This window comes from Biomphalaria glabrata, chromosome 11, assembly GCF_947242115.1.
Source record: "Biomphalaria glabrata chromosome 11, xgBioGlab47.1, whole genome shotgun sequence".
NCBI classification, from domain to species: domain Eukaryota; kingdom Metazoa; phylum Mollusca; class Gastropoda; family Planorbidae; genus Biomphalaria; species Biomphalaria glabrata.
In genome coordinates, this window is record NC_074721.1 from 7657482 (window position 1) to 7678068 (window position 20587).

Consider the following 20587-nt stretch of genomic DNA (forward strand, 5'->3'; position numbering starts at 1 on the left):
TGTGACATTCAGTTCTAGAAAGTTGTCAGTGCATCAGTTTATAAACTCTTCTATCATGCTTCGATACTGAGTTTCGTCTTCTGAAATAAGACTGACTATGACAGTATCATCAGTGAATTGTAAAAAATTGTCATCTCTCTTTTTAAAAAATCAAACAAGATTCTCATATTTGTTTCATAATTCCAAAAAAAGAAAGTCATAGCTATAGTGTTTATTTTCCTAATAACAACACTAAATATAATTTTTGTGTTTATTTATAAACATAGGCCACAGTCTATTGGAATATTTATTTCTTGTATTCATTGTACAAAGCATGTTTCTGACATAAAATGACATCTTTGTGTTTTTCTGTTATTATAAATGCCTGAATCATTTTTTTTCAGTATCCAATGGAGCTGTGAACCCAAGAACACAAATAACACAAAGTAAGCTTTATAAAAATATATGATTATTTTTCATTGCACATATCTTTGTGCATACATTAAAAAAAAAAGGTAAAGTTTCCCTTTCAGACTTTGTGATGTATGGAGCAGATGATGTTAAGGTCATCTGTTTGTTTGGCCAGGGTGTCATGTGTCCAGCACAACAACGAACCACCTTTCCATAACTACAGTCAGGTACCCATTAGAGCTGGGTGAACTCAAGAGGGCCCTAAAAATCGAGAATTTCAAAATCCCAGTCTTCACTGAGATTTGAACCCAGGATCCCAGGTTTGGAAGCCAAGCGCTTAACCACTCAGGCATTGCGTCCCCTTGTGCATACAGTAGAACATCGCTTATCAATTGTCAGTTAAAGAAGTCTTCTTTCTAATGTGCGACTTTGTCTAATGCATTGCTCCTTGAACTTGGTATATTCCAGTGGTCTAGTGCACATGTTTAAAATCGTGTGTGAACAAGTCAACAGATTTAAAGCTTGCAAGACAGTAAGGAGAAGTGTTGGCTGGCTGTGTAGTGAATTGTGGGAAGGGGGGAACATGCTTTTATCTATGTGGAAAATAAAACGTGCTAATAATGGTATCGAAGTAGGAAATCCTAAATCTCTTTGATAAGGGAGAAAGTAGGGCTTCTGTCACCAAGATTTTTAGCTTCTGCACATCCACAAAAAAAAAACAGACACCTTAAAAGAATTTGAGACCAGGTTGTTGCAGCAAATAAATATTTTTGTCAATAAAAGTAGCCTACTATATATAATTCTTAGTTCCCCTATAGGCCCATATTTTACTTGATACGCCACATATGAATTTTCATCTTGTTGGTGAAATGGACACATTTGGTTATCTGGACAATTAGGAATTTAAACAGACCCCGTTACCAATTAATCCAGATAAATTTGTTGTTTAGTTTTTATATAGTCTACACATTTTTGGTTCTTTGAATTTATTTATTAAGCAATTAGAATATTACTTAACTTTAATGCTCATGCTGTAACCAAGATTCTGAGCTTCTTGCAATATTTAAACTTCCAGAGCTAGTAATGATCTGTTTCTATGGCCATTGGTTAATATGACATCTTCTTTTAACTTTCCTCAATAAATGATATTCTGATCTTTACCTCACAATAGCTTCTGGTGTCTGCATTAAGTTAACTTTTAAAACCATATCAGAAGCAGCTAAAGATATAATAGGGGTCATTATTTGCCCTGGCATTTGAGCATTATGTTTGGCATTCATTATTTTATCTAACCTTGTAAAAACCATTACCCTCTCCCATATATTCATATCAATGAAGACCTAATTAATGTACAATTTATAAAGTTTTACACATTATATGTGTCATACAAATATTGGTTAGGGTGTTATAATTAATAATATTTGTAATATAATTGCAACAGCATTACTGACTGAAACAAAGATGTCTACCATACACAGTTCAGAGTCTGAAATGTCACCCACCAAATCAACTCTACTTGAAACAGCTAGCTCAACTCTCAGTTCAACTGGTAAGTTTATGATTTAAGAAACAACTGACTAAATCTACACAATATACATAGAGGGTTTGGCAGTAAACCCTGAGGAAAAATCAGGATCTGACAACCTTTACACAGTTCAGAGCACACAGTGCTACACTCTGTCAGAGCCTGCAATGCAGCATGTTCCCAAACTTGTATCTGCACTTGCTGTTCCTTTGGTTCCATCAGCTGCATGGAGAGGAGGAACTGCTATGTGGGTGACATTGTTCTGATATAGCTAATGCTAATGATTCATAGTGGCTTTGCTACTGAAGGAGGCCATCCAGTACTTATAGTATATAACATTACTATTGTCACATTTTGTAACTTCTTGCTGGGAAAAAGTCAATGCATTGTATAAATGTGAATTGTTTGGATGGCTGTCTTGAGCCCTGCCTGCCCTCCTGCAGGATGTTTGAGCTAGAATGTAATAACCTTCAATTGTGAAGGAACATAAGAAATATATAGAGCAAACCAGAAAAAAAATATAATAAGGTTGAATCCAGGTATTAAAAAAAAATATTTATGAGCTTTTCTTTAATGTAAGTTTGGGTCTAAACTAGTTGTGAACTGTGACTCAAGCTTTGTTAAAGGTTCTCTCAGAAATGCTAACAAAATAAAATAAAAAGGTTTGTTAAATGACAGATGATTTAAATTAATTTTTGTTAAAGAGAGAATTTTATAAAAATGTCAACTAATGGCCATAATATTGCCCATCTACCAGATATTTCACATACTACACTATTAGACAAGGAACCTGTTTCAGCGGACATTATTATTTTATTGGACTCTTCTGCAAGTCTGGGACTAGAGAACTGGCTCAAAATGACCAAGTTTGCAGCAGATTTTGTGGAGTCTTTTGATGTTGGTCCAGATGGTGCACAGTTTGGGGCACTTACATTTAGCAACAGACCTGAACTCTTGTTTAAGCTCAACACTTATCCCAACAGATCCCCAGTAATTGAAGTAAGTATAGTCTTTCATTCTTTTTGGATAAAGTTTTTTTTCTGTTACTACAGAGAACTAAATTATTTAGACTAGCAAACATTACAATGAATTAACAGAGACTTCATGTTTTCAGTAAAAGTAGACATTAAAAGTCCACTTTATTACATCACATCCTTTTAAGTACTTTTCAAAAAACACCCACAATATATAATGACCTAATATAAACCTATTAGCACATCCTTCCTTTTAAAGTTCCTATCACAAAGTTGATAATATGAAGTAATGATGAATTGAACAGTATTTGTTCTCAGTATTGTTTTATTTTGCTTATTTTATGTATTGTTGATGGTCTATTTTGTTGATGAGTATATATATGTTACTGGTGCATGCGAGTCCATATGACACAACAACAGAATGAATCAAGAATATACTTAATAACGCAGGCTGATAACTTCAACAATTTAATAAACAATAAAAAGGGCACAGTCCTCTGTCGTCGCTAGCCTAGCGTCGTCCTCTTAGGCGTCTTGTCCGTTATTCTTCTTGTTCATTATCCTACTCTGTTCTTACTCGTCACATTACTTAGGAAAAACCCGATTCACATCAACTTCTACGCATCTTGTGTCATTACATATTTCCTCCCCCCTTTATCAAAAAAAAAAATTTTGTCAATTTTTTTTTTCAGTCTAAAACACTATCCCTACTGTCATGTCTGTACAATATACATGGCCAAAATTTTGGGGAAAGACAAAACAAACATATATCTTGATCTTGATGGACATCATCATGTTTCCCATCTTCATCAGTTCCTGGTAAAATTGTCCATGTTCCTATGTCACAAAGTTCACACTGTAGTTGAATGTTGACACCAAGAAAACAATATGTACAGTTATTAGTAAGAAAATATCTGGTATGCGGTGTTCTAATCATCACTCATTGACGATAAAATAGTATAGTACAGTGTAATAGTTTCACCAACCAATAGTACTAAGTCCATCAAGACATGTATACAGTCCCCATACGACGATGCCTTTGTCGATTCCACAGACATAAAACAGTTTTTCAGAGTAAATACACATGTATATAGTCCACATACGAAGATGCCTTTGCTGACTCCATAGGCATAAAACAGAGTTTTTCAGAGTAAATACTGTTATTGGCTATATGTGCGTTGATGGTTGTCTCATATCACACCAAACCCCTCCTGTCAGACAAAATGTAATATTTGTGTCAAAACAACTTTCCAAATTATTCTACCTAACTTTTTTGTTGGGTACCAATAAGTATATTTTCTCTCCACTTACCATTTCCAAACTGACCTAGCCTTTTACTAATGGATGATAATGATTATATAAAAAAATAATGACTGTAGATGATCATACTTACTTTAATTTACACCTTTGACTTCAATTATTGAAATTTTATAATTATCTCCCTTGATTTAATAAAATTCCCAATTTATATTTTACTGAGTTATCTTCCTTTAAAGGAAATAAAATATATATAGTCCATATATAAACAACTTATTCATACCCATTGACTAGAACATATACATATATATACAAGCATAAACAAATCAAAATGAATAATCATTATTTACAACAGTTTATCTCACTGTAACTCTTGACAACATGTCAGCTACAATATTAATTTCTCCCCTAATAGCCTCCAATTGAAAATTATATTCTTGTAGAATTAGAAACCACCTGTATAATCTACCATTTTTAATACTTTTTTCTTGCATAAACTTAAGAGGCCTGTGATCAGATAACAATATGAATTTGTTTCCCAGTAAATAGCTTTCCAACTTAGTTACAACCCAAACAACAGCTAAAGCCTCCTTCTCTATGACACTGTATCTCTTCTCGGTATCAGATAATTTCCTACTTACATAAATTATTGGGTGTAATTTATCATACTGTTGCATCAAACAACCTCCTATAGCACTACCAGAAGCATCAGTAGTGACATAGAATATTTTAGAAACATCTGGTAATCTCAATATTAAATTTGTAGAAAAAATATGCTTAACTTTCTCTATAGCTTCTACACACTTTCTATTATAAGTCACTTTTCTAGGCTGTCCTTTCTTTAATAACTGGTTTAATGGATCAACTATCTCTGCTAAATTTGGTATGTATTTTCTATAATAGTTTATCATCCCTAGTATTGATTTAATCTGTTTTTGTGTTGTTGGTATTTCTATTTCTAATATCTTCTTTACATTATCTTCAATGGGACTGATAGTATTATTTTTAACTCTATGTCCTAAAAATGTGATTTCTTCTAAGCCTATCTCTACCTTTTCTGCTTGAACTGTTAGACCATTTTGTTTAATTAACTCAAAAATCTCCCTAATTCCTTTTAAATGTTCTTTCCAATCCTCATGAAAAATGCATATATCATCTAAGTAACAGATTACATTTTTTCTATGACCTATAACCGACATCATCATCCTATTAAAGGTAGCTGGAGCATTTATAAGCCCAAAGCTCATAAAGTTCCATTGGAATATTCCATAAGGAGTGATAAATGCAGTATAAGGTTTAGCTCTATTGGTTAAAGGAATTTGCCAATATCCTTTTGTCAGATCCAATTTTGTAAATACTTTAGCATTGGACAATTTGTGTAATATGTCATCAATGTTAGGCATAGGGTAAGGATCAAATTCAGTTATTTTATTTAACTGTCTATAATCTATGCATAACCTTATATCCCCATTCTTTTTCTTTGCTATAACTATTGGTGAAGCATAAGCTGAATTGGATGGTTCTATTATTCCTAGTTTTAATAAGCTGTCTATTTCATCTTTAACTTTTCCCTGTAAGTGTAATGGAATCCTATAAGGCTTCATGAAAATAGGTTTGTCACTAGTTAACTTTATGTCATGCTTTATGATATTTGTTTTTCCTGGCAAACTGGAAAAAATTTCTTTAAAATCACTGATTACATTTATTATGTCTTTTGTTTTTTCTGGAGATAAATTTTCTAAATTCAGTTTTTCCCATGTTTGGTTATCTTTAGTTTCTAGTATAGGAATATTTTTAATATCATTTTCATTAGTTTCCTCATTGATTAAAACAATTAAACATTCATCTACTTGATTTTCATTTTCCACAGTTTCTGTATCTAACTTTTGAGTTTGATTTTCATTGTTTACTTCTGTATCCAAATTTTGAAATTGATTTTCATTTCTCTCATTGTATAACTTCAAATTATTTATATGATATGTTTTTATTTTTCCATTCATATTAATCTTATAGTTTACTTCACTTGTTTTATTTGTAACAACAAATGGACCCTTCCACTGTTTTCCTAATTTGTTTTTTAAGTCAATTACCAAAAGTAATACCTTGTCTCCTACCTCCAATGTTCTTAATTTTCTTTTTTCATTTAAGTTCTCATGTACTGTTTCTTTATATTTCATGTTATTCTCAAAAGCTTCCGCCCATATTTGTTTTAAATCTAAAGCTGTTTCATTGTCATTTTCCTTTTCTATTTTATTTAAGATCAAACTTTCTTTAAAAATTTGTATTTCATCCCTAGGTTTCCTTCCATGTACTAACTCATATGGTGAAAATTGAGTTGCCTCATGAATATTATTTCTAATAGAAAATAGAACAAAATTAATATATTGATCCCAGTTTTTCTGATTATTTTCTACAATTTTAGCTAAGGATCTTTTTATAACACCGTTAAGGCGTTCACAAAGCCCGTTGGCTTCCGGGTGGAATGGCGATGATTTAATGTGTTCTATACCATATTTTAATATCCATCTTTTAAATAACTCAGATGTAAACATAGAAGCATTGTCTGATAGTAATGTTTTTGGTATCCCATGTCTGACTATGAACTTTTGATCTAAAGCATTAATAATATTTTCTGTGTCTATATTGGATAATACCACTGCTTCAGGATATCTACTGAACATGTCTACTATTGTCAATATGTACTTATTATTATGTTCTGTTTTAGTTAAAGGTCCTATGATGTCTATTGCTATTTTTTGAAATGGTTTATTTGGTTCATCCATTGACTGTAATGGAGCTTTACCTAATTTACCCTTAAGTCCCCTTCTTTGACACATATCACATGATCTTATGTATTTTGATATGGTTCCTTTCATTTTAGGCCAAAATACTTGAGTTGCTAAATTTCTAAAACATTTCTTTATACCTCTATGTCCACTTAAATTACTGTCATGTGACAAAATCATGACATCCTTCCAATACTTTTGTGGTAAGACTAATTGTTTTATTTCTCTATCATTTATTTTTGTTTTCCTAAATAGTATTCCTTCTTCTATGACATATTTCTCCATTGGGTTATTATTTCTCCTGTCACTAATTCTGTCATATGTTTTCCCAATGATGTTATCTTGTTTTTGTTCTTGAGCCAATTTGTTTATTCCTTTCAATTCTTCTGTTTTCATTTCTTCAGTTCCATCTTTCTGTTTTTCTGCTTGCGTTTCGTCTTGTTTTTGACCTTGTATTTCAACCTCTTTCTCTTTATCTTCTTCACCATTAACTATTTCATCATTCATATCAATAAGTTCCTGAGTTTCTTGTTTTGGCTTATTCTTAGATCTGGTTATTACCATATTACTAATATAATTATCTGTTTCAGTATTCCTATTCTGCTGTAACCTTTCATATTTCTTTTCCCATGCTTCAATTTCCTGTCTTGAACATTCCTTCAAATCTGTTAAGTTTCCAATTAACATATCATGTCTCATGTTAGGCATGGCTACTCCCTCACAATGGCCAGTGTAAAAAGGTGTCTCAATAAACACTTTAAATACTTTAAATTCCTTTATACTGCCATCTGCCAACTCCACTTTCCTTGTATATCCCCTATAATATTGCGCCTCAATGAGATCAGCCCGAACCACGAGTGTGTTACAGCCACTATCTCGGATTGCCTTTATTGGAACATTGTTAATAAAAGCTGGGTAGAAAGCAAAATTGTTTTTATTTTCCCTAACAAAAAACACTCTGTCAGAATCTCTATTTTTATATTCCCTGCTTTTACTCCTATTGTATGTGTTATTATTGTAATTGTTGTTGTAATTGCTGTACCTATTCCTACTGTCTGCTCTGTAATTATTTCTACTATCTGTCCTATTGTAATTATGTGTACTACTTGATCTATTATAATTATTCCTACTGTTTGACCTGTTTTGTGTTCCCCTGCATCTCATAGCCATATGTCCTTTTTTCCCACATCTATAACATGTAACCTCCCTGTTGTTTGACCTATCTCTACTATTGCTATATCTAAAATGTTGGCTATCCCTACTTCTATTTCTACTTCTTTCATTGTTTTCCTGTGTATATCCCACTAGATCAATATTCTTTTTATCTTTACATGAAAAAAGGTTGTTGGGATAGGCATTTTTATATGTTCTTATTATCTCAGTAACATCATCCAAAACTTTGGGATTCCTTTCTTTGATAAATGATTGTAATTGAGGGTCACACTTAGCTACAAAATTATCAAGTAATATAAAATTTTTTAATCCCTCCAAGGTACTGTCAATCTTCTCAAATCCCAGCCATTTATTAAAATAGTCTTTTTCCAAATTTATAGTGGTTTGTGGTTCTATCTGATTGGAAGGTGTGTTTTCAAAATATTTTTTTCTGAATGTGCTGGCATTGTGTCCATATGCATTCAGCAATTCCTTTTTTAAAATTTGGTAGCTATTTTGTACAGTATGATTATGGTTTTGACAAATTGTAAGAGCTTGCCCTTGTACAAAGTCTAACAAAATTTGAGACCACTCTTCCTCCCTTATATTACAATTAACCATTTTAATTTCATATCTCTTTAGGTAGTCTGAAATACAATCTCTAGCCTCCTGAAAGGGTTGTAGTTTTTTCCTCAACCAATGGTTGTTATCACTTGAAATATTAGTGTTGTTTGTATGATTATTACTATTATTGGTTTCAATGTGATTGTCTGGGGCATTGGTAGTATTAGTATTAGATCTATCATTAGTATTATTGCTATTAACTTTTTGTTTATTTTGTTCAGCTTCAATTCTCAATTTCTCAAGATCATATTGTAATTTCCTATCTGCTTCTTCTTTTATTAATTGTGCTTCCCTATCCTTTTCTTTCTCTCTACGCTCTGTTTCTAGTTTATTCTTTTCCATTTCTATCTTATCTATTCTATCTCTCTCTATTGTCACCATTTGCTGTACATAGCCAGTTAGGTCCTTTCCTTTAAGTTCTAGCTGTTTAGCCTCAGCAATAATTTGCTGGCGAAAAGTCTCCATATAATCAAAGTTTGGAGCTGTTGCCATTATGCTTATTTTATTTTAAACAATGTCTCAATATAGTTTTGATATGGCCTCCCTATTGGCCTAAATATCCCAATTTAGTTTTCACAAAAACTCACTTTCAAATACTTCTTGTAATATATATATATTTATATATTTAAATACCTTTGCTCAGTGTTATATCAACAAATATTACCTCAGTGGACTTACTCACAACCACAATACTTGAATACAACTCAAAATTTTATATCACCTTAATTCAGTGGACTTACTTTAGACCACATAAACAAATATCAATACCTCAATACTTAATTCAATGGACTTACTTCTTGCCAATAAATACCCCTAGGACTATTCTAGTCACTAGTCTAGATTCAATACAACTTCAATACAACCTCAAATAGATAAATCAATATTATACCTCCAACAGTAAATCACAATCCAGTGATACTGACAAAAAATTTTATTCTGACCAATTAGACTGTGTTTAAACACATCTATAAAATAATGTCAACCGATTAATCGGGACAAAAGATCTATATATAAATAATTACTCCTTAGACTCAGTTGTCCTCAGGATAAAATAGATCTAAGGCTCTCATAGGTATAACAATTTAGTTAATACCTGGAAACAATCTAGAATTTATAATCTAGATTAAACGTGGCTTACCTTATCTACTTAAGATAAAATTACTAATATATAATAAGAATAGTGTAAAATAAACGTAATAAGACACAAAAAAAATAAATCTATTCTAATGAGATGAGACTTTTTAGAGGAAGTATACACTGAAAGAGACAAATAAAGATAACTTCACTTGACTTCTAAAAAAAAATAAAATGTACGTGGATACGAACAAAACAAGACAATCTAAACAATCATCGAGACTTTATTAAATGGAGCAGGTCCACTTTCTAATGTGTCCTATAATGACGCCCTTATCAGGCAACCTGCTCTTAACAAAGATCTACTGTCCCTAATAGACTTAATTTAATAATAATGGAGAGAAAAAATAAACTTATCTTTAGTTAGATCCCCTTTGTTCAGTCCACGGAGCTACAACGGTCAGTTCCACACAAGTTCCCCACTGTCTTTGTCTTAGGCAAGGCAAGGTGTGCTCCCACAATGGCTACTCGACAGGCAGTACTGAGTTAGGCCAATCTCTCCTGTTGCTGCCACAGTATGGTACGGTTCTCAGATAAAGTCCTCTGGTAGGGTTCCAAGGTTCCGGTTCCACTTGATGATCTGTTGGTGCTGGCTTCTGTCTTCAGGTCAGGAACATAAGTCAATACTGAGACAAGCTGGTGGTGCTGTCTCAAGAGAGGTAAAAAAAAATGACTAAGTCCAACTCTCTCTTTTGATGAATATAAATTAGTCAACTTTACAAGTTGATTAGATGGTCACGCAGTGTGGTAGTAGGGTATACCATCACTCGTGTGTAGATTAGATTGTAAGCTCAGCAACACTGCAACAGTCAATTAATAGCTTGAAAAACAAACCTGACAAGGTGACTCCAACGGTCAGCTTGTAGATACTAGATATGTAGACTCAGATGACTTTCCGTACTCACAATAAACAGATAAACCTGACAAAATGAGGTATCTTCACTCTTGAGGTATATAGGTAGAGGTATACTGACGACGGACTGCCCTAAATCACTTCAACGGACGAAATAGTTCTGGATTCAGACACAATAGATATAGATCTAGTCAATATAGATCCAAGTTCAATCTAAAAATATCCAACATGGCTGACAAAGCTAGACGCTGGTAACGGTTTCGAATTTTCTCTAATAGAAAGTCTAGATCCACTGGAACAAAGATGCCAAAATCCAGCTGCAGTCCAGATAATTAGCACAGACGTAGGGTAGATCTAGTAGAAATAAACGAATGTTAATCCAGTACTTCTCCAGTGTACTTCGCCAAGTGTAGAATTGTAGATAGATATATCCAGAACACGAAGTTAACTAGATTGTAGATCAAAATGACGCCCTGGCCGTCGTGGGTCGCCACATCTGTTGATGGTCTATTTTGTTGATGAGTATATATATGTTACTGGTGCATGCGAGTCCATATGACACAACAACAGAATGAATCAAGAATATACTTAATAACGCAGGCTGATAACTTCAACAATTTAATAAACAATAAAAAGGGCACAGTCCTCTGTCGTCGCTAGCCTAGCGTCGTCCTCTTAGGCGTCTTGTCCGTTATTCTTCTTGTTCATAATCCTACTCTGTTCTTACTCGTCACATTACTTAGGAAAAACCCGATTCACATCAACTTCTACGCATCTTGTGTCATTACAGTATTAACTCCCTTTTTGCTAGAATTCAATAGCTTAAATGATATGAACAATTCCATTTTTTCAAGTCTTTCTCACTCAAATAATTTTCCACACTCTGAAGGAATCACTTGACCCATTAGTGCATTACCATGTTATTATTAAACTTCAATGACATTTTTGTTGGATACCTGACAATGTTATTTTTTGTATAGAATTACAGGGGGAATACATTCTCTTTTAAAAAATAAAAATTAAATTTTATATAGCGTAAAATAAATTTAATTTTATATTTTGAAGTAAAAATAAAAACTTCCCAGCTGTTTTCTGTAGACTAGGACTATGGGATATTTTATGATCCAAATTGAATACAAGTTATTTAGTTTAGGATGCACGTGCATATTTTATCAAAAAAACATTATGAATAACACATTTAAAACCATAAATTTAAAATCTTAAACTTAATATCTATATCCCCATGCATTTTTAAAGACATAATACAAGTTTATGCTACCCACATTAAGCCCATCATACTTGGTAAAAACACATTCAATGGAAAAAATCAGATGGATGACAAAGAGAAATTATTTATATTTAAGTGGGAAGCGTGGTCGAGAGGCTAAGTGCACTTGAACTTAGCTTGGCTTGGCTACCTATAAAGGGGGCTCGAGGTTCGACATCCGACTCGGGCAGAGTTGTGTTTACTGAGCGCCTAAAGGCAGCATGGAAAAACCTACTCCTAGATACCCCATTTCCCCCCCCCCCCCCCCCCCCACTGGTCCACTACTTAGATTGGACCAAAGCGCTCTGAGCATGCTATAAGCATGAAAGTAGCACTATATAAAAGCCATAATTTAATTTAATTTTAATTTAAGCATTTAGCAATTAAAAAAATGCATAGGGTGAGAAAAATAAACAAAAGAGTTTTATAGTATCAACAATTGGAGCATAAATCTTTACAATTTCACATCGATGATGTGAGCATCATTCTGGAGAGAAAAAAAGTCTTACAAACTGACATGACCTAGAAGCATATGATCATAAGTTGTTGTTTTTTTTTAATGTTAAAAAGATTATATGATTCATATTCATATATCTTTCTTTTTATTACAGAAGATACTATCAGCACCATACGTTCCAACCTACACTCGGAATCAAGGTTTAAATCAAGGTTTGGCTTCAATCAGGAGCTGGTTTCTCTTTGAACCATCCTCTGGTGGTAGACCTGAGGCACCAGATATTGTTATTGTCATTATGAATGGAACATCTAGATATCCTGCTGAAGGTTTTTAGATTATCTTGTTTCAATCCACATTAAGCTGGATACATTGATATTAGTGAAGATTCTCAATAAGATGTAAAGTAGAGAAAAGTTAACTAGAGTCCTGGGCAATTGGTAATGAGGAAGTTACATAATTCTCTCTGAGTTTTGTATTCTTTGTAAAGCAAAACAACTTGAATGTCTGCAGAACATAGAACTGAAAGGCTATTCAACTTTTCTTAGACCATTAAAATACACATTCTCTGTTTGGAAGATATCAACTTAAGTAAAAACATTGAGAAACTAGAAGCGGTGCCAAAAAGGGCTGTGAGATTACTAACAAACATTCACATTTGACTTAGAGTAAAACCATTAATAAAATTACTAAAGCTAGAAACACTGCAGAATGGAAGATTTACAAGTAATGTAGTATTATACAACTGGGACTTTGTAGCAACATAAAATACTCTAAGAAGACACGAAGATAAAGTCATGTTTCTTATTTCATAAGCATGGACAAATTTTTCTAAGTGCTGTTTCTTCTTAGTGCCATTAGAGCATGGAATGGGTTAATGCCTGAATCAGCCAGCAAACCAACAACTTAGTAGAGTTTAAGTCTTTAATTAAGATTCACAACTATATTGAGACGCAGATATGCATAGGAGATTATTATGTTCTTCCTTGAAGGAGGTATATAATTTCTAAGATTCAATAAGAACCAGCTCACTTTGAACTTTGAGACCAATAGGTGCTGTAGAGCAGAGTTAGTGAATTGAGTTGAGGTAAAGTCAGTTGGTCATTATGCTGACAACATGACATCCTAATTAGCAGCAGCCACAGAAACCAAAAAAAAAACAACAAAAAAACATTATATATTTAACTATCTAGGTATCTACCGAAATAAAAGTTACACCTGTTTATATACGTTTTAATAAATAAAGCTAGATAACATTATATATAAAATAAATTCATTTTACATTTCTGGTAAATAGGTGTAAGAATTTTAAGTACATAAAAGACAAGAAAAGATCCTTATGAACTTAGTTAAGTAAAAAAAGAGTGCATTAAAAAAAGTGAAATATGATTGTAACCTACAGATTGTTTCACATATCAAAAATACAACTTTTATCTATAGCTTCTTATGAGGCTGGCTTACTCAAAGAAAATGGTATAAACATTGTAGCTGTTGGAGTTGGACTGAACTCAGCGGCTGAATTAATGAATATTGCCAATGATAAGGAGTCTGTCATCTCAGTTAATGGATTTGATCAATTGGATGACATCAAGTTCAATCTTATGTCGGAAGGTAAGGAACATCTGTACAAATTTAGAAAGAAAAATCACTTTAATTTGTGCGCTGTTGCTAAGGGTGCGCTCTGTGTATGTCATTTCTTTCTTTTCTTGCCTGGGTAGCAGAGTTTTGGCTGGAGCTTTCTGTTTGTTGTTTTTCCCCAGTAGTGGGTAAGTTAGGTTATTAAAATTTCTTCATAATTCATAGCTCTAATGTCGTTGTCATATAATCATGTGAATGGCGGTCACAAGGAATGCATATTTTTGTTTGTTTAGAGACTCAGGCTTGGGTCTCTGTGGAAGTCAAGCCTGATCTATGTTTGTATGGACCCAACTTGGCGATTATTCACTAGGTTGAGGGCATCGCGAGCCAAGAATGGATTTCTAGCACTGTGACTAATGTGTGCTTACATGTTATCTATTTTGTATATCTGCACATAACTTAGTATAGTATTAATTGTTATCATCCATGTTATGTCATAACATACTATTGGATCATTAAACCTTTGTTGTATAAACCCTTGTTATTTACTAGTATATGTTTACATATTATTATTACTTGTTCTCTTGCTTATTACTTAATATATTAACTGATAGATTGTATGGGGTGGCCGGGCAGATGATCCATTGCCAAAATTACAACCCTGTCAAAATCTGCATTAAAGCTATAATATTGCTTCATTCATTTTAAAATGATAGATAATTTAATAACTAATTGTAACATAAAAATAGTAAAGAAAATGATTTAATTGTATGCAGTTATTAAAATAACTTAAATGGTAATCTCACTTATGTCAAAAAGTTGTTTTTATTATAGTGTTATTGATAAATAGTCTCACAGTTCAATATGAATAAAATTGTGATTAACTTTCTAAGTGCTGGACATTGTGACACTGACGACATCCACATCTATGACTAATACAACCGTTTCAAACTTTCTGACCACAGAATTAGCAGGTGAGTGCAATTTAAATTATTTATTATCGTTAACTCTTGCCTTTGTGCAAACTAATCAAACATTTACCATAAATTTGTTTAAAAGTTAAATAATAATTTAAAATAAAAAAGAATAAGGGTTTAGAAATACAGTAAATTATAAGAATTATGATTTATATATGTTGTATATTTTAGTTGTATGCATAAATACTAGTTTTACAGACAGGCCAACCAGTTCCCAGGATATCTATTGCTTATTTTGGCTTTTTTTTTTTCTCAAAGAAAACTGGCCATATTTTATTGCTCTCCTTAACCTAGTTATAGCTCCTGACTTGTAGTGTGTGTTATGTTGAACTTGCTCGCCTTAACCTAGCTATAGCTCCTGACTTATAGTGTGTGTTATGTTGAACTTGCTCTCCTTAACCTAGTTATAGCTCCTGACTTGTAGTGTGTGTTATGTTGAACTTGCTCTCCTTAACCTAGTTATAGTTCCTGACTTGTAGTGTGTGTTATGTTGAACTTGCTCTCCTTAACCTTGCTATAGCTCCTGACTTGTAGTGTGTGTTATGTTGAACTTGCTCTCCTTAACCTAGCTATAGCTCCTGACTTGTAGTGTGTGTTATGTTGAACTTGCTCTCCTTAACCTAGCTATAGCTCCTGACTTGTAGTGTGTGTTATGTTGAACTTGCTCTCCTTAACCTAGCTATAGCTCCTGACTTGTAGTGTGTGTTATGTTGAACTTGCTCTCCTTAACCTAGTTATAGCTCCTGACTTGTAGTGTGTGTTATGTTGAACTTGCTCTCCTTAACCTAGGTATAGCTCCTGACTTGTAGTGTGTGTTATGTTGAACTTGCTCTCCTTAACCTAGTTATAGTTCCTGACTTGTAGTGTGTGTTATGTTGAACTTGCTCTCCTTAACCTAGCTATAGCTCCTGACTTGTAGTGTGTGTTATGTTGAACTTGCTCTCCTTAACCTAGCTATAGCTCCTGACTTGTAGTGTGTGTGTTATGTTGAACTTGCTCTCCTTAACCTAGTTATAGTTCCTGACTTGTAGTGTGTGTTATGTTGAACTTGCTCTCCTTAACCTAGCTATAGCCCCTGACTTGTAGTGTGTGTGTTATGTTGAGCTTGCTCTCCTTAACCTAGTTATAGCTCCTGACTTGTAGTGTGTGTTATGTTGAACTTGCTCTCCTTAACCTAGCTATAGCTCCTGACTTGTAGTGTGTGTGTTATGTTGAACTGACACCTTTAAACTACCCACACATACATTTACTTTGGGAAACAGTCAATCATTTTGTCTATCCCCCTCCTCCACCCCTCCCCCTCCTTCTACAAAAAGTATCTCACTATTCTTTGGCTTCTTCATTCAACCTTGAAATATTTTGTAGTCTCCTGTTGAGTTTTGTACATCCCCCCCCTCCTTTTTTAAATATTTTTTTTTTTCATTTTGAATCATGCACACCACTGTAAAGCTCTTTTTCTTAGACTTTTAACCTTTCAATTTTTATTTAACCTTTTCTTCTCTTTTGGAACAGTTGGAAAAGATACAGTTTTAACAATTTGTTCTCTCTTAAAAAATGACTTCTAAAATTTTGTCAATGATATTTTAGCCTGACTGCTCCCCCACCCCCTCGCCTGCCGAAACAAAAAAAAATTAGTGTATATACAAAAAATAATTTCTTAAAACTCATACACACTCTATATAGACCCTCACATCTTGGGATTTTTATTTCTAGACTTAGAATTGATAGAAATCTAGATATTATCTAATACTAAAGACTTTTCATTTTATTTTGTAGACCAAGTATATTTCTTCACACTAACTGCATACAGATTTTCTGTATTCTGGAGAAAAAAAAAATAATTTGTTTGTTTTTTTTAATTTTATTAATTGTAAAATTATCAGTTTTAAGAGTTACAAAATATGAATACAAAGGTTTTCTTGCTCTTTTTTCAAGAGTATTCACACTCACATTTTGAGTCTATGCAAATTAATTCTAATTGAAAACAAAAAAAAAAAGAAGTAATTGTGTACAAATTATCATGCAAATCCATTCTACAGTTCAAAAGATCTTTTAATAGATGAATAAATAAACATTTTCATATATATTTTTTCTTCTTGCAACTAATATTCTAAAACCAACATGTTTTCACAGGTACTACATCGGTGTCAATAGCATCAAGCACTACATCCACAACAACAACTGCTTCCACATTAAGTACACTAAATACATTACCGAGCATGTCAACAAGTGAAGAAAGTACAGATGCAAATCTACAAACCACATTATCCCAAGTGACAACTAACATGATACCAACTACTTATGCTAGCACATCAGCTTTTCTAGAATCTAGTACTACATCAGTGTCTACAACTTCAAGCACTACAACCACAACAACAACTGTTCCCACAATAAAAACAACAACATCTGTTCCTACAATACGTACATCTACATTACCAATCACATCAACAACTAAAGCTAGTACAGAAGCAAATCTACCAACCACATTATCCCAAACTACATCTAACACGACAACTACTACACATGCTAGCACATCAGCTTTTCTAGAATCTAGTACTATATCAGCGTCTTCAGCATCAAGCACTATGACCACAACAACAACTGTTCCCACAATAAAAACAACAACACCTGTTCCCACAGTAAATACAACAATAACAGTACCAAACACATCAACAACTACAGTAAGTACAGAAGCAACAACTAAAACAGCACCATCTACAAATTCTAGCACATCAGCTATTCTACAATCTATAACAACATCAGTATCTACAGCAACAAGCACTACGACCACATCTGTTCCCACAATAAATACAACAACTGTTACTACAGTAACAACAACAACTAAATTACCAAGTACATCAACAACTTCAGCAAGTACTGAAGCAACAACTAAAACAACACCATCTACACATGCTAGCACATCAACTTTTCTAGAATCTAGTACTACATCAGCGTCTACAGTATCAAGCACTACAAACATGACATCTGTTCCCACAATAAATACAACTACTGTACCAAACACATCAACTACTTCAGCAAGTACAGAAGCAACAACTAAAACAACACCATCTACGCATGCTAACACATCAGCTATTCTAGAATCTAGTACTACATCAGCGTCTACAGAAACAAGCACTATGCCCACAATATCTGTTCCCACAATAAATACAACAACATCTGTAACTACAGTAAGTACAAAAACTAAATTACCAAGCACATCAACAACTTCAGCAAGTACTGAAGCAACAACTAAAACAACATCATCTATAAATGCTATCACATCAGCTATTCTAGAATCTAGTAATACATCAGCGTCTACAGAAACAAGCACTATGCCCACAATTTCTGTTCCCACAGTAAATACAACAACATCTATTCCCACAGTAAGTACAACATCTACATTACCAAGCACTTCAACATTTAAAGCTAATACAGAAGAACATCTACCAACAACATTATCCAAAGCTTCAACTAACACAACACCATCTACACATGCTAGCACATCAGCTATTCTAGAATCTAGTACAAAATCAGCGTCTTCAGCATCAAGCACTATGACCACAACAACAACTGTTCCCACAATAAATACTACAACATTTGTTACTACAGTAAATACAACAACTACATTACCAAACACATCAACAACTTCAGCAAGTACAGAAGCAACAACTAAAACAACACCATCTACACATGCTAGCACATCAGCTATTCTTGAATCTAGTACTACATCAGCATCTACAGCATCAAACACTACGACTACCATTACATCTGTTCCCACAGTAAATACAACAACATCTGATCCCACAATAAGAACATCAACTAAAGAAAGTACAGAAGCAAAAATTCCAACAACATTATCCCAAGCTTCATCTAACACAACACCATCTACACCAGCTAGCACATCAGCTATTCTAGAAACTAGTACATCAGCATTTACAGCATTAAGTGCTTTGACCAAAACAACATCTGTTTCCATAACAAGTACAACATTATCTAGTGCCACCAGTATTTCTCCTAAAACAACAACTGTACAACTTGCTACCTCTACGGGAACTTTGGTAACCAATGAGTCAATAAGTACTTCTAGTGCACCTGCTAATGTATCATTTGGTGAGTATGATCAATGCACAATAGTTACTCAGATAAAAGTAGGTAGAGCAGAAAAAAATAACACAGTGTACAGTTTTTGAAAACATTACATTTTAGTTTGTAAAAATTAAGCAAATCTATAGACTCTTCTACATTAAAAAATGTGTAACTCTTGGAATTTTACAAAATACTTTAGCGTATGTCTTCTGTGTTGTTTTCATTTGCACATTTCAATGCCACATGTGCTGTAATCATTTATCAGTATGCTTTATCCTGTGTATGAAAATGTTGAAACTATTTTTTTGGATGCAACAGAAGATACACCTGCTCCACTACCTGGAGATGTTGTTGTTTCTTGTGGAAATTCCAGCAAGGCAGACATAATATTTCTACTTGATGCATCGTCCAGTGTAACAGAACCAAACTGGAAAAAGATTGTCAAATTTTCATCCGATTTGGTTCTGAACTTTACTTTTGGTTCTGATAGCAATCTGTTTGGAGCAGTCATTTTTAACTCACAGGCTACCAAGAAATTTGATCTGAACACCTATCATAATAAAACTGCAGTTGCTAATGTAAGTACTATTTTCAAAGAGAGAAACATATTTGGATCTTTTATTATATAAACATGATTCTAGAACTTTATTAGGCTATGTCACCACAGGTGTCACAATTTCTTTGTATCTTCTGTTTAGCCTTTACCATTTTATTCCTTTTAACTAAGTGGCTTGCAACCATATTTTAAATCTGAACAAACGCAAGAGTTTAATTCAAGATTCTGTCCTCATACTATTTGTTACTATTCTCTTGTGATTTTGACAGGCTCTACTGGCTATACCATATCCTTTCACCAGTGGCACAAACACTGCTTCAGCATTGTCCTTTATACTGACAAATAACACATTTGGTACATCCAGTGGAGGCAGAGATGATGCTCAAAACATTCTCATAGTCATAACAGATGGACAATCTTCCAATCCTAATCAAAGTATGAACCATTTTAAATTTGTTGACAGTCTTTATTCTTCATCTAGATTAAATAATGTATCTTACTGACTTGATCACTTGAAATTATTTGTGGTACTGTTCTTGAAAAGAATTCTATCATTGAACTAATGAAATGATATGGAGTTCATAAACCTTCTTTTTACATTTTGTTTTCACACAGCAATCATAGCAGCTCAGAATTTGAAAGATGCTGGCATATCAATAGTAACAATAGGAATAGGTCTGGCAGATTTACACGAAATAACAGCAATGGCCAGTCAGCATGATTTTGTGTTTAACATAAACAACTTTGATGTCTTAAGCATAATCAATAAAGACTTGTTGCAAATTACTTGTGACAGTGAGTAGACACAATTGTATTCAGCTAGATTCCTAGAATAATAGCTTTCGTGTCTATTTGATTTTACCCTTTCTGATGCCAATTCAATTTTTTTTTTTTTGTATCTTTTTTTGCAGTATCTAATGTCTTCACAAACCAAACAACTAATGGTAAGTTTGCAATAAAACTAAAAAATATGG

At 33.3% G+C, this 20587-nt stretch overlaps 1 protein-coding gene across 1 annotated transcript in view; it reads left to right on the top strand.

The window, feature by feature from the left end:
* The window catches only part of LOC106054745 (serine-rich adhesin for platelets-like), a 42322-nt gene that overhangs the window by 18502 nt on the left and 3233 nt on the right, over positions 1 to 20587 (top strand). Inside the window, exons 13-23 of the mRNA XM_056004288.1 lie at positions 384 to 425; positions 1832 to 1939; positions 2673 to 2914; positions 12574 to 12745; positions 13857 to 14027; positions 14888 to 14968; positions 17105 to 19081; positions 19376 to 19635; positions 19883 to 20048; positions 20229 to 20408; positions 20525 to 20557. Coding sequence (XP_055860263.1) covers positions 384 to 425; positions 1832 to 1939; positions 2673 to 2914; positions 12574 to 12745; positions 13857 to 14027; positions 14888 to 14968; positions 17105 to 19081; positions 19376 to 19635; positions 19883 to 20048; positions 20229 to 20408; positions 20525 to 20557 — 3432 coding nt within the window. The remainder of the gene's footprint in view (positions 1 to 383; positions 426 to 1831; positions 1940 to 2672; positions 2915 to 12573; positions 12746 to 13856; positions 14028 to 14887; positions 14969 to 17104; positions 19082 to 19375; positions 19636 to 19882; positions 20049 to 20228; positions 20409 to 20524; positions 20558 to 20587) is intronic.